This window comes from Lithobates pipiens, unplaced genomic scaffold (assembly GCF_037356315.1).
Source record: "Lithobates pipiens isolate NorthernLeopardFrog02 unplaced genomic scaffold, aLitPip1_a1.2 Scaffold_8, whole genome shotgun sequence".
In the NCBI taxonomy this organism is placed as follows: domain Eukaryota; kingdom Metazoa; phylum Chordata; class Amphibia; order Anura; family Ranidae; genus Lithobates; species Lithobates pipiens.
In genome coordinates, this window is record NW_027507903.1 from 345663388 (window position 1) to 345677977 (window position 14590).

At 40.7% G+C, this 14590-nt stretch overlaps 1 protein-coding gene across 1 annotated transcript in view; it reads right to left on the bottom strand.

Annotated features, from left to right (window-relative positions):
• RAD50 (RAD50 double strand break repair protein) overlaps positions 1–14590 on the bottom strand; it is a 471242-nt gene that overhangs the window by 24295 nt on the left and 432357 nt on the right. The window contains exon 25 of the mRNA XM_077473261.1: positions 10293–10426. Within this exon, the coding sequence (XP_077329387.1) occupies positions 10293–10426 (134 nt within the window). The remainder of the gene's footprint in view (positions 1–10292; positions 10427–14590) is intronic.

The window sequence follows — 14590 nt, forward strand, 5'->3', positions numbered from 1 at the left end:
CTCACTGATGGAGGCTGAAGTGCCCCTGGACTCTGCCTGGGATGGTTCCCATTCCTGGATCAAGACAGACCTAGCCTCTATTATGGACTTCTGTCCAGGGGTGATTACCTGCTTATTTGCTCTTATGATGGAATTCTTGGCTATTACATATTGGTAATCTGATGCTGTGGAAGGCATGGGAGTGGGGGGGATTTAAAGAATGTCTGGCTTTAAATGCAGATGATCTAATTCTTTTCCTGCAGGCGCAGCATCCTCTAGTATGCTAGGTGTAAATAGAGGTAGTTAGAGTAGGCAAATTGGATTGGCTGAGAGCTAGGTCTGGGTTGTGACTCTGGGCAGGGTTTAGTGACTCAGGGGGCTGGATGACTCATCTGGCAGCTCTCTCCGGCACTTCCCCCTGGTCTGAAAGATGGGAAAAACAGAACTGGAGTGTGAGAGTAAGGAGGGGCTGCCATTCATATTTATGAGGTCATTGACCTATCCCCAGCAGAAAGGGGGCGCCCTACCTCAGACATGAGTCATGCCAGCAGGACAGTCGGGTGGAAGATGAAGTGCTGAGGAGGCTGTCAAAGGCAATTGAGGGTGCCCCTAGTCTGAGGATGTGACCTGTTTGTGCTATACAACTGTGCTTTCTTTTGTTCAGTGTTTCACTACCGGGTGTGTCAGAGAGCTACATACTCTCTTTAGCTGGATTATTACACAACCCTTTGTCAATCAGATGTGACCTCGGGCCTGGGTGCAGGAAGATTCCCTCTACAACACATGGAGGAAACCCTTCCTGGAGGCACAGTAGCAAGTTAGGAAACAGCGGGAGCAGGTCAGCATATCCAGATCATCTCCTGAGTGTCAGGCGGGTGGGCTGGCGAGTGTCAGTCTGGAGGACTTGAGAGAATGTCAGTCTGGAGGACTTGAGAGAATGTCAGTCTGGAGGACTGTGGGGAGAAATTTGTCTGGTTGGCTAGTGAAAGGGGCAGCTGCAGCCAGGTGGGTTGGCAGTGCCTGAAGAGGTGGTGCTGGTATCAGTAGCCACGGGAGAGGTGGAATCCTGGACACTGAACTATGCTACACAACCAAGGGGCCTCAGGTTCCTGCCTATAAAAGGATTTTGCTCTAATCTGACTGAGGGCTTTGTCAGATCTGTACATCTGTACAGTGTGCCAGCTGGATTTTCTGCAAGCAGGAAGGAAGAAGTGGAGTGTACATATAGACTGTATATATGAAGAGTTGTCCCTGAAGTTGTTCTGAAGTCAAGTGGGCATCTCCAATACTTATCCAAGTTATTATCCTTCAATAAAAAAAAAAAAAAAAAAAATCAAAGTCACAAACTGTCTTTCTGACTCCGAGTGTCTGGTTTCGGAAATTTGTTGTAACTGGCAGTGCCAGGTGGGGGATCCTAGTATAGCTCCTTAGGGGGTACGCTACACAGGAACTGGGCCCATCATTGCAGGCAGTCCTTTAAGATCTTAGAATAATTGTTAAAAATAAAAGTGTTATTTAAAGAATGGCCCTGTATGGGTGCCACGTTGTCATTTAAAAAAAATAACCAATTATTTATTTCCGCAGAATCCCAGAGTTGGAATATAATGTTTGCAGGAACATTGGGAACAAGGGGGACTGGTGTTACCAGACCTCCACAAATACTTTTTCGCTGGCCAGATGGTGTTTGCTCGCAGGGGGGATGATGGCCATGCTGCCATAGTGTTGTAGGCTGCTCTTTTAGAGTCATATGAGGCCCTAAAATGTCTACTCTATAGTGTTACACAGGCAGCCTATTATCTTACAAGCGCTATGATAACTACAATTAAGGCGTGGAGGCAGAACCAAAGAATTCTGCATCCAACCGAAGCTAAAATATCCTCTTCCTTCCCACTGTGGCTTAATCCTCACTTCCCTCATTTTTCCGCATTGCCTGACCTGGCACTTTGTGCCACGAAAGGGGTAAAAACTCTGCACAATGGTAGACTAATGACATTTGAAGATTGAAAAGTTCTTCTCAATTTCTATTTCTTTTGGTAATGGTAGCTACGCCATGCCTTTTTGACACAGTTTGGTTTACCTTGCTTGGAGATTGAGCCTTCCAAACTTGCAGTGTTACTCTGTAATAGCTCTTTAGGAAAGCCCCTACCTGGACTTTACAAGGAACTTTTCACTGTACGACCCACCTCAATGGCACATTGCAAAATGGATGGGTGAAGATTGGGATGATATATGGGATTATCTGTTTATGCACTTAGTCGCTTGCCAGAGGCCGACTTATCCAGTATAAATTTTTACATAGAATATACTACACTCCAGCCAAACCTACTGGTATTTACCATTTTCCTTCTTCTGCATGTTGCCACTGCACTTTTTTACCTGCAGACTTTACCCATATCTTTGGCAAAGCCCATTAATACAACAGTTGTGGATTGGGGTGACCCACTGTAAAACAGAATTTACTGCCCTGTCTATTCCATTAGTGGTTTCTGTTTGTTTGGAGAGACTATTTTATTTTACTTCAATGCTTTTCTTTATTGTTACATTTTTAGGGGATCCATTACTATGGATAGGCCTAATTTTATGCAGAAATTTACTGTTGGGAGCATTTTTCCTGCAATGTCCTTTATTTCGTCCCTTAATGACACTCTTGTGGTGCAGACCGGCTTTATTTTGGATGCAAATAGCCGTTCTGCCTAATATGAGAATTATGGTTTTAGTACTTTTGAAAACACTGGTGCCGTGGTAGAGGACACTCTGACCTATATTTTTAAGGCAACTGATTTGGTATATGCCCCGTTAATGTTTTTGTTTACATTTGGGAGCCAATACAGACTTCCGATGTAAACATCCTGTGCTTTTGAGCGGAAGTGACGTTTTCGTCACTTCCGCGTTCCATCTTGTGTGGAAGGGGAGGGATTGTGGATGTGCTCTCCACGCACCATATGCGCCCGGAAGTGACGTTTCCATCACTTCTGGTTTTGCAATTGAGGCTTGGAGCGTGGGTGGGGCGGCTTGGTTGCTGCACGCCCGCACAACGGCCTGAGTGGTGGACAGTGTGGGATCATTGGGGCGGTGACTGTGTACTTTTGTAGGGTGGCTTTTTCTTCTTTTTTGGGGCTCATATTGGGGTGTGACGGGCACAGGAAGAGGATGGTCTGCCTACTTCCTGTTTCCGGTCTGAGCGGTGGAACGCAAACAACGGACATTTTGTCCATGCTTGCGTTCCATTATTGGGATAAGGAGTGACTGTTATATCCTGGGTGTAAGGAGCAGATTCTGGGTTGTCCATTTTTGCATAATTAATGTTCAGTGTATACTACATTTTGTAATGGTAAAAGCTCTTCTGAACTTTGTTTAATGTTGCTAATAATGGCATTTTGATTCACTTCCGGGTCGGCCATGCGCGGGGGGGGGGGGGCTTGTCCCTTGGGTGTCTCAATCTGCCACAGTAATTGTTTGGTCTATATATAGTAGCAATGTGCTGGGGGGGGGGGGGGTCAGGTTATGCCCCAGTAGATGACTGCGGTCAAAACGCATAGGGAAAGCATATTTCTGCTCCCCATATTGCTTTTTCTTTTACATTTATCACGTGATGTTTTACTTATATTACCAGACGTTTTGTGGTTTTGAAACGCTTGTAATACCATTTTTTACAATAAACCATCATTGGTTGACTTACACAATGTGGAGCACCTCCATGCGTTTTTCTTTTTTATGCTTTGGCTTGTGCTGAATCATCCATGACCAAGCCCTACATATTCGATTCCCAGGCGGTCAATTCTTCTGTAATTTGGAATTGTGGACCTCTGAGGGTAATGGACAAAGATTGGATCCATTTGGAGGGGGTTAACATCCTGCTGGATGCCCAGGGGCCATGGCTATCATAGCCGTTTCAAGCTCGTAAGACGCATTGCCATAGGGTAGATGTGTCCACCATACATGGTAAGAGTACCCATCTTCTGTCGAATACGTTATAGCAGTCTGATACAGGATTGAACGTGTTTTGGATGTTGGAAGACCAGACCCTCTGGATTTGATTTGATATCAGTGGACATTCCTATTTATTGGGACTTTGTCACTGCTATTTTATTTCATATTTTTATTGTTTATTATTTTTCCTCACTTTAATTCTATCACATTGTGTATAATTCGATGTGGAGTTGTACTCTAGCGCTGCACTTTGTATTTCTATCTGTTTGTTTACTTGTGCTGATGGAACAATTAGCCTCCATAACAGCGCACAAAACATTATTTCGTATTCTTTTGATCTATGCATGTTTAGGCGATTCGATTAAACTGGAAGAAATCAATTGCCCTCTCCTTGACTTTTTGGAAGGGACTGGTTAATTCAGCACTACCATTTTATAAGGCCACATATTTTAATGGGGGTTGGCCAAAAAAAATAATTGACATGATATGGCACTGCTGGCTGTCTGCACTTTCTACCAATAATGGAGCATTGGTTACAATGACACAAGTGGCACAGGAAGACAATTTATGTAAAGATTATCTGGATTTATTAAAATTTCATCTCTGATATTACATCTTGTGGTAGCCTATGGCATATAAGTAACATATCTGATTTAGACATGGATCATTGTCTGGAAAACCTCAGTGGGCACTTTTTTGGCAAAATGATTCCATGTTGACTGTCCTGAATGGTGCCGAGTAAACCTGAAATCAGCACACTATTCCTAAAGCCAAAACTGTATTATAAACACTTTCCTTGATATAATCAAATAGTCTTCTATTCCGTGTAAATGTGAAAAGTCACACATTATAGTCCTTGCAGCATATGAATGTTTTGAGATTGGTAGATTAAATTGGTGAATGTATGTCCATTCTTTGGTGAAGTGAAGCACTTTGTGATTTGCTGGCATATTTTCACCTGAGGAAAAATTGATGGCATTATTTATGAATATATGATTTTATTGGAGGTATCACACTGTGTGTGGTCTTTTATGAATGGGCACTATAATTCATGAGGACACACTTCTTTAATATCCAAAGGCAGTTTCCTACCAGGAGGGGAGGATCATCAGCTGGCAATACTGGCAATTCAAATTGTATTCTGAGGGGCCTTTGGAATATTTGGAGCAAGTTTGGAGCACAAGAAGTGAGCAAGTGGTGGTTGTGTCACTATAAGCCTGTTTGGACACTATGAAAACCAGGGTTCATATATTCTAGTGAGAATCCATCTGAATGGGGTTACAGCATGATGGTGGTCATGGTCTAGGCTTGCACAAGCACATGTAGAAGTATTTTGGGAGCACCATGTCTATAAGTAATATAAGCATAATTTGATTTTGTATTATACTGGTTAATATGACATGCTACATTATGGATGCAGTATTTTTGTTCTTTTTTGCATGAAACTTTGTGAGCGCCACAAGGACAGTGGAATATCTGAGAACTATCATGGAGAGGGAGGGTGACATCTGGAGGCGAGAAAGATATTTGCATTGAACCTGAGTTGACCCACTGATATATTAAACTGTCACTAAACCCACAACATAAAAACCTATCAATATATGGTGTATTACACGCTGTTCATACTCACTCAGTACTATGAGATTTGTTTTCTGTATTCTGCAAAAAACCTGATTGATCCTGCTGCTCTGCATCTCCCCCTTCTGCCCAAGTCTCCAATTCAGCTAGGAATTTTGCAGCTGCAACTCTGCACACGCTCAGTTTTTAGTGAGTTTCTATGCTGAGCGTTTCCTTCCTATCACATCTGAGCAGTGCACGTGACTATGGAGTCACATGCGTGTGTATACACAGTGGTAAATGACTGCACACTCCTCCTCCATGCCCACTAACCAGCTAAACACAAGGGGGTGGGATATTAGATGTAGATTGATTGAGGCGTCACCTTTCTGTTATTCTAACACACAGGCTGGAGGGCTTGTGACTGGCAGAAATCTTCCTACACCATGTTATTGCCAAAAAATAATAAAGATTTAATTTCAGATATATTTGTATGACAATTTAAAACAGTTTATTGATATTTCTTTTTATTCTGTATGCCAAAGGCTGGTTTTATTTTTTATTGTGAACATGTAACAAGTAGCAGTGACTAGAAGCACCTCCTGCTTATGCTTCCCTGCAGATGGGCTGGGAAAGAGCTGGGTCATGTGACAGCTGTATATTGATTAGGAAAAAGTTATTTTGATTTTATTAAACTAATTACAGTGCTATTATACATATACAGAAGTAGAAGGGGTCAATGTAAATTAAACAGGGTGTGTTTAGTATCACTTTAGGGGTCAGAATATCTAGTGAGAGTTTAACCAAACTCGGGGCGCATAAACAAAGGGAAAATGTGAGATTTAAAGGAGGGTTCCAATGTTGTAGAGACTATAATGTATTTTGTTTTTTCACATTTACACTGACCATAAAACTGTTTGATTATACTGGGGAAAGTATATAGTATAGTTTTGGCTTTAGGAATAGAGCGCTGAACACTGGTTCACACTGTTATACTTGCCCAAGGGGGTTAAGACACTTCTAGCTGCTAGGTATAGGATAGTTTGGAGTTGGGAACTGCATCTGGAGTACTGGATAACTGATAATTCTAATTGAACTGTACTGAACCCAGATTCTGGGATTATTGGTGGGGCTTTTTTGTACGTTTTGTAATGAATTAACCGCCTCCCGCCCGCCCTATAGCTGAATGACGGCTATAGAGCGGACGCTCTCATCCGGGAGGCCGTCCCTGGACGTCCCCATGTTTACTTCCGCAATGCGCGCCACCGCGGGCGTGCATCGGGGAAGTTTTGTGTTTGCCGTGTCCCCCGGAGACAGGCAAACACAGATCGCTGTAAACGGCCAATCACAGCGGCTGTTTACAGCGTGATCAGCGTGTCCAATGTGAGATAATTATCATGTAAACATATGAGATCATCTCTCAGCGCCGCTCTCCCTCCTCACACAGACAGCGTGTGAGAAGGGAGAGATGAACGGCTGCAGCGGCCGTAAGTGAAAAAAAAAAGTTAAAGAAAAGTGCCATCCGCCCCAGTGCCACCTGTTAGTGCTATCTGTCCCCAGTGCCACCTGTTGTCTGTGCTATTTGTCCCCAGTGCCATCTGTCAGTGCCACGTATAAGTGCCATGTGTCATCAGTGCCACATATTAGTGCCATCTGTCATCAGTGCCACGTATCAGTGCCATTTGCCATCAGTGCCACCTGTCAGTGTCACGTGTCAATGCCACTTATCAGTGCCATCTGTCATCAGTGTCATGCATCATCGGTGCCACGTATTAGTGCCATCTGCAATCAGTGCCACGTATTAGTGCCATATGCAATCAGTGCCACGTATTAGTGCCATCTGTCATCAGTGCCACGTATGTGTCATCAGTGCCACATATTAGTGCCATCTGTCATCAGTGCCACGTATGTGTCATCAGTGCCACATATTAGTGCCATCGGTCATCAGTGCCACATATTAGTGCCATCGGTCATCAGTGCCACGTGTCATCATTACCACATATCAGTGCCATCTGTCATCAGTGTCACGTGTCATTGTCCTGGTGCTCCAGGGCCTTCAAAAGTGTAATAGGTAGTCAAAAAGTTAGATGTGTAATTTATGCTCCTAGAACACGTGATGGTGCTCTCTGCATGTTCGGCCTCTCTATGTGGCCAGGCTGTGAAAAAGTCCCACACATGTGGTATTGTAATACTCAGGAGGAGTAGCAGAATTTTTTTGGGGGTGTCATTTGTGGTATACACATGCCATGTGAGAAAAAGAACCTATTACAATGACAATTTTGTGGAAAAAAATAAAAAAATCTTAATTTTGCAAAGAAGTGTGGGAAAAAAATGACAACATCAAAAAGCTCACCATTCCTCTTACTAAATACCTTGGAATGTCTACTTTCCAAAAAGGGGTCATTTGGGGGGTATTTGTACTTTCCTGGCTTGTTCGGGTCACAAGAAGCGAGATAGGCCACCAGTACATCAGATGTGATCAATTTTGTATGATTCGCACCACAGCTTGTATACGCTCTAACTTTCACAAAGACCAAATAATATCCACTAATTTGGGTTATTTTTACCAAAGATATGTAGCAGTATAAATTGTGGCCAAAATTTATGAAGAACAATTAATAATTTGCACAATTTTGTCACAGAAGCAAAGAAATATGCGGCTTTTTTAAAAAAAATCGGTCTTTTTTCATTTATAGCGCACAAAATAAAAACCCCAGAGGTGATCAAATACCACCAAAAGAAAGCTCTATTTGTGGGGAAAAAAAGGACAAAAAATTCATTTGGGTACAGTGTTGCATGACTCAGTAATTGTCATTCAAAATGTGAGAACACCGAAAGCTGAAAGTTGGTCTGGGCAGGAAGGGGGTTTAAGTGCCCAGTAGGCAAGTGGTTAAAACCCAATACATTTTCAAAATAAATATTAATTGGTGCAATACATATATTGCTGCGTCCCAAAGTGGATTGTACACTAATCAATCCATGCATAGGATAGATTGTGAACAATCACTGGCTAAACACCACCGCTACGGACCACTACACCTGTTGTCTTAACCACTTCAGCACCAGAAGAATTGGCTGCTCAATGACGAGGCTATTTTTTGCGATACGGAACTGCGTCAATTTGACTGACAATTGCGTGGTCGTGTGGCTCTGTACCAAAATAAAATTGACACCCGTTTTTCCCCACAAATAAAGCTTTCTTTTGGTGGTATTTGATCATCTCTGTATCTCTTTTTTATTTTTTGCGCTATAAACAAAAAAAGCGACATTTAAAAAAAAAAAAAAACACACAATATGTTGTGCTTTTACCTGTAATAAATAGACCCTTTTTTAAAAAAAAAATAAGCAATTTTTTTCCTCAGTTTATGGCAATATGTATTCTTCTACATATTTTTGGTAATAAAAATTGCAAAAAGTGTATATTGTAATTGATTATTATTAAAAATTATCTTTCCTTTTCAAACTGCAGCGCTGTAATTTTCTGAAAATACAATGCAATATGGCTACCTGGAGGTGTTCTATACATAGAATGTGTGCAGAACACCCTCCAGAAACATAATTTCCTGCTTGTGTGATTGCCTCACCAATTTTTCCAGAAGACTGCCCTAAGATACAAGTCAGATTTCAGGCATCCCCTGCAACAAAAACGTCCCTTTTAGTCTGATACTGCCAATAGGAAATCACATCTAAAGGGATGCAGACCCTGACAATTTTCTCATTAGAGCCCTGCAGATGTACAGCTGGTTGATAATTATGAAACCACTCCCATTAGACTCACTTTCCCACATGGATACAGACAACACACAGGGATTTTATTCAATAAAAAAATGCCTCTACAACAAACTTTGTTAAAATCCTTGTAGTGTACAAGGGGAATGTGTTTTTCCTCAACTAAAGTGAAGTTATGCTTTAAATCTACTTTCTAGAATTTCAGTCTCACAAAAGTAAAACTGATCAGTGGACTAATACAATTTTATGGCAAGGGAATCGCTGGGTTGTAGATACAAACAAACCCAAGGATAAACCGAGGAAAAAAAAACAAGCTTTACTTACCACCAGCCCACAGACAACCAAATAACCTGTCTAACTGTATGCGTTAAAAACAGGGGTTTAGTCTGCACACATTTGCAAATGTATGCGTAAGCCACAATCGCTCGGTTGTCTTTAACACAAAAAGTAATTGTGAAAAAAAAAAAAATATATAAAAAGTCATGCTCTCAGATAAACATTCTATACAGAAATCTAACATGTGTTACGAATAACATTGCAAAAGCAAAATTCACCATTTACTGTGACTTACATAACCACATTTGTCACAAATTTATTTTTAAATCAAATAATACAAAAAAACTTTATCTTAGCTTAAAAAGATTCAGGTTTTGTTCAAACGGGCTACAAACCTTGCGAGGCAGAGGTAACTCATCTCCAGTCATCTGACATCCTTAAAGACGTAATCATTTAGGATTAAGGTATCAATCAAATGCACCTTCTTCACAGCAGCTGTAACATGCATTGGGGTTAATTTACTAAAACTGGAGAGTGCAAATTCTGGTGCAGCTGTGCATGGTAGCAAATCAGCTTCTAATGTCAGCTTGTTCAATTAAGCTTAAAAAAAAAAAAAAAAAAAAAAACACCGGCAGCTGCTTCTATGCAGAGCCGCACAACATTTTGCACTCCCCAATTTTAGTAAATCAATCCCACAGTGTGCACGAATAAAGGAGGCTATTAAAAATGTACTCCTGTGCCAGGCAATGAGATGTACCTAATGTGACTCCTGCCTGCACTGGCCCTTAGAATTAGCAGAGAATTCATTTTTTGGTACTTACTCAACCAATGCATGTGCAAGAGATTCAATGTTTTCACGATCCAGGTTTGTTGTAGGTTCATCCAGGGCAAGTATTCCACAGTTCAGACAAAATGTTTCTGCTAGTGCCAGACGGATAATAAGAGATGCCAGAACCTGCACAACAAACATTCAACTTCAAACTTTGATTTTGCTTATAAGATCACGTATACTCGCCTTTCTTACACAGCAGTGCTTCCCAAACATTGCTCACTCAGGTACTACCATTGCAACCTTTGCAGCACACTAGTAAAGCCCATACTAATAAAAATTAAATGTCCCTCCCAAGCATACTGCCAACACCTAGTCAAAACATAGTCTTCCTCAGCCACTGCAATACGTTCAAGCACATCAATTTTTTTTTTAGAAAAGCAGATAATATACACTAATTTGCATGTTATGGCATTAGCTGGCAGCATTCTCCAGCTGCACCTCCTGTATGCAGCAGTAGATTACCTAGCAAATCTTAACTTTGGAAAGCAAACAGAAGTGCCTGCAGGTGGCCAAGGTTTGTTTAGACCCCTGATGTCTCTTCAAATACACCCCCTCTCCCAATTAAAAAAACAAAAAAGTGAAAAAATAAAAATAAAGTGAAAAAAAAAATAAGAAGAGAAAAATAGATAAATCATAGCAGGACCCCTTTCACACAGGCACCCCCATGGGACGGGATCCACTTGTTCAGCAGGGGATCAGCCTGCTAATCTCCCGCGGATGACAGGTCCATCTCCGCTCTGCAGAGCAGAGATGGACACAGTCCCACCACCCTCTATGGGGCGATCGGGTAAAAACAGACCGCCTGTATTTTCATCCAATCCGTCAGACAAATGAAAAATAGGACTTCCATCTGTCTGTTTGAAGGCAGGATCGGATAGCGGCGGATGTTAACAGACATGTCACCGCTGACATGCGCTGCTCCATAGGGGAGACTGGAGGGTCTGATCAAGTCCGCCTGAAAAACTGACAGGTAGACCTGATAGGACAGCTGGTGTGAAAGGGATCCAAGGGTAAATTTGCCTCTAAAGCCCAAGGCTACCTTCCAGAGGCTACTTACAGGCAGTGAGGGAGTGACACGATGCCTCCTTACCACCTGTTTTAATCCCATTTTTAACAAGTGCGCTACAACTGCATGCTCCCCCCCCCCCCCCAACGTAAGTCTAAACTAGGTCTAAGGCATTGTTCACGCAGGGCATACCACTACAGGGCCTTGTTTAGCTGCAGAGGGATGCACAGGTGTTTTCCATACATACCCATGCAAATTGGGACACAGCAGCTGCACGGGAATGGACAGGTGTTCCGTGCATTCCTGTGCAGGCAGTCCCATCTGACATGGATAGGAGTGCCTACACAGGGATGCACAGAATACATGTGTATCCTCGTGCAGGTAAACATGGGCCTCCATGCATTTGTAGAAATTTAGCAGGAATTACGTAAGTTATATTATGTTTATGTGTGCAAGTAAGGATTTTAGTGTTTTTTTTTTTTTTTTGTGATTTGATACAATTGCGCTTATTTTTATTCTACTGGTCTTATGCTTTCAAAAATTCTGATTGCTGTAAGGGAAAAATGAAACATTTGGATATTTACATTTTTTGCATACATTAAATTTTAAACATTTTCCAAGAAAGAAATGTAAAAATTACAAATATTTATTACCTTCATACAGGTTAAGCTTTTATATTTAGTTGGAATTTAGCAGGAATTTTGTAAAATTAGCTGTGTTTTTATCTGCTAATAATGGTTTTTGTATTTTTCGCAAAAATCTTGTTTTGACAAATATTTGCGCAAATACCGCAGGGTCTAAAAAATCAGCAGCACCTTCTTTTTATTTCAGAGGTCATATGCTTCCATAAAATATATGGTTTGGGGGGGTCCTTTACAAACTCTGAAAGCTGTAAGTGAAAAATGATTTTTTGAGAAATTTTTGGGTACGTTCAATTTTCACCATTTTGCAAAGAGGTGCAATTTAAAATGTACAAATATTTGCTATTTATTAACTCAACACAGGATATGCTTTTATATTTAGCAGGAAGTTTATAAAATTTTAAGTTTTTAACTGCTAATAATGGTTTAAGTGTATTTTATATAGAGACATTTGGATATTTACATTTTTTGCGTATGTCTGAATTTTTACCATTTTGTTAAAAGGTGCAATGTAAAAATTACATTTTTTTGCTATTTATTAACTCCATACATGTTAAAATTTTATATTTAGTTGGGATTTAGCAGGAATTTTGTAAAATTTGCTGTGTTTTTAGCCAATAATGGTTTTAGTGCATTTTTAGTGTAAATATTGTTTTCATAAACATTTGTGCAAATACTGTGTGGCCTGAAAAAAAATCTGTAGTACCTTCTTTTTATTTCAGAGGTCATATGCTTTCAGAAAATATATGGTTTTGGAAGTCTTTCACAAATTCTGAAAGCTGTAAGGGAACAGTGATAACCTTCAGATTTTTAGAGAAATTTGGATATTTACACTTTTGCGTCTTCAATTTTCACCATTTCGCAAAAAGGGGCAATTTAAAAGTTACAAATATTTGTTATTTATTAACTCAATACAGGTTAAGCTTTTATATATAGTAGGAATTTTGTAAAATGTACTGTGTTTTTAGCTGCAAATAATGATTTTAGTGGATTTTAGCAAAAATATTGATTTGATAAACATTTATCAAACAAATATCGTGAGACCTTAAAAATCAGTAGCACCTTCTTTTTATTCTACTGGTCATGTGCTTTCAGAAAATATATGGTTTAAGGGGTCTTTTACAAACTCTGAAAGCTATAAGTGAAAAATAAAAAAGCAAAGGAAAAATTGCAAAAATTGTCTGGCCAACTGAGTGTACAAAATGGAGCACAGGGCCTGACCCTGAAAGGTTTAAACGGGATAGGAGGCTACAACCTGTTAATAAAGTAAGTGTGATGGGCCAGCTCTCCCTAAGTAGATCTCCATATCAGAGCTATCTGGTTTCAGGATAGAGAAAGAATAAAGTTGTCTGCTATAGAATGCTGCTTAACCTTTTGACGGCGGCAGAATGGCACTGCTAAACGAATCGCCGTAGCTGTTTCATTACAGAACTGATCAGTCTTCAGGTCCAACCCAATGATTTCTGGCCTGGACCTGCTGATTGGCACACTTTTCACCCTCCCCTCCCGGATCGCCCCCAGTTAACCCCTTCACTCCCTGTCACTGTGCAGTTTTTAGATTTATCCCTGAACACTGCATTGGTGTCACTTTTGACACTAATCAGCGCTAGGGCAGTTAGTAGTAGGCACAGATGGGTTTAGGGTACCCTCCTAAACCCCCTAATAAAGTTTTAACCCCTTGGTTGCCCCCAGTTAACCCCTTCATCCCCTGTCACCAGTGCCACGAATATAGTGTACAGATCTGATCACTGTATTTAGTGTCACGGGTCACGCTAGTTACTGTCACCGCCAGGTTTTTATAGCGTCAAGGTACCTTCCATATATTACTGAATAAAGGTTTAACCCCCTTTAGCCCATAGTGTCCTTCCCGCTGCATTTGCCAATCCTAATTGGGAGCCCACCACTTCTGCAGCACCCGTACTTCCCCCATTCACTGGCCAACCCAGAATTCAGGTGGAATTCAGGTGGATACGTCACTTGATTTTTATTCGCTGTTTTTCACAGAAAGATCTCTATAGATCTATTGTGGACCAAATCAATTTGTATGCTGGTCAATTCATCGCCGCTAATCCCCAGTTGACCCTTGCCAGAGATTGGAAACCTATTATGGTTTCCGAATTTAAGACATATCCCTCCTCATGGGCATAGTTAACTACTACAGCCCCAGAAAATTTGGCTACTCAATGGCCAGGCCATTTTTTGAGATATGACACTGCGTCACTTTGAGAATTGCGTGGTCGTGCGACGTTGTACCCAAACAAAGTTGACATCCTTTTTTTCCTACAAATAGAGCTTTCTTTTGGTGGTATTCGATTACCTCTGTGGTTTTTATTTTTGCTCTATGAACAAAAGAAGTGACAATTTTGAAAAAAAAACACAATATTTTACTTTTTGCTATAATAAATATCCCACATTTTTTTTTTCAAAAAAATTTACATTTTCCTCAGTTTAGGCCGATATGTATTCTTCTACATATTTTTGGTAAACATAATTGTAATAAGCATATATTGATTGGTTTGCGCAAAAGTTATAGCATCTACATAATAGGCGATAGATTTATGGCATTTTTATTCTTTTTTTTTTCTACTAGTAATGGTGCCGATCTGCGATTTTTATCGAGACTGCGATATTGCGGCGGAC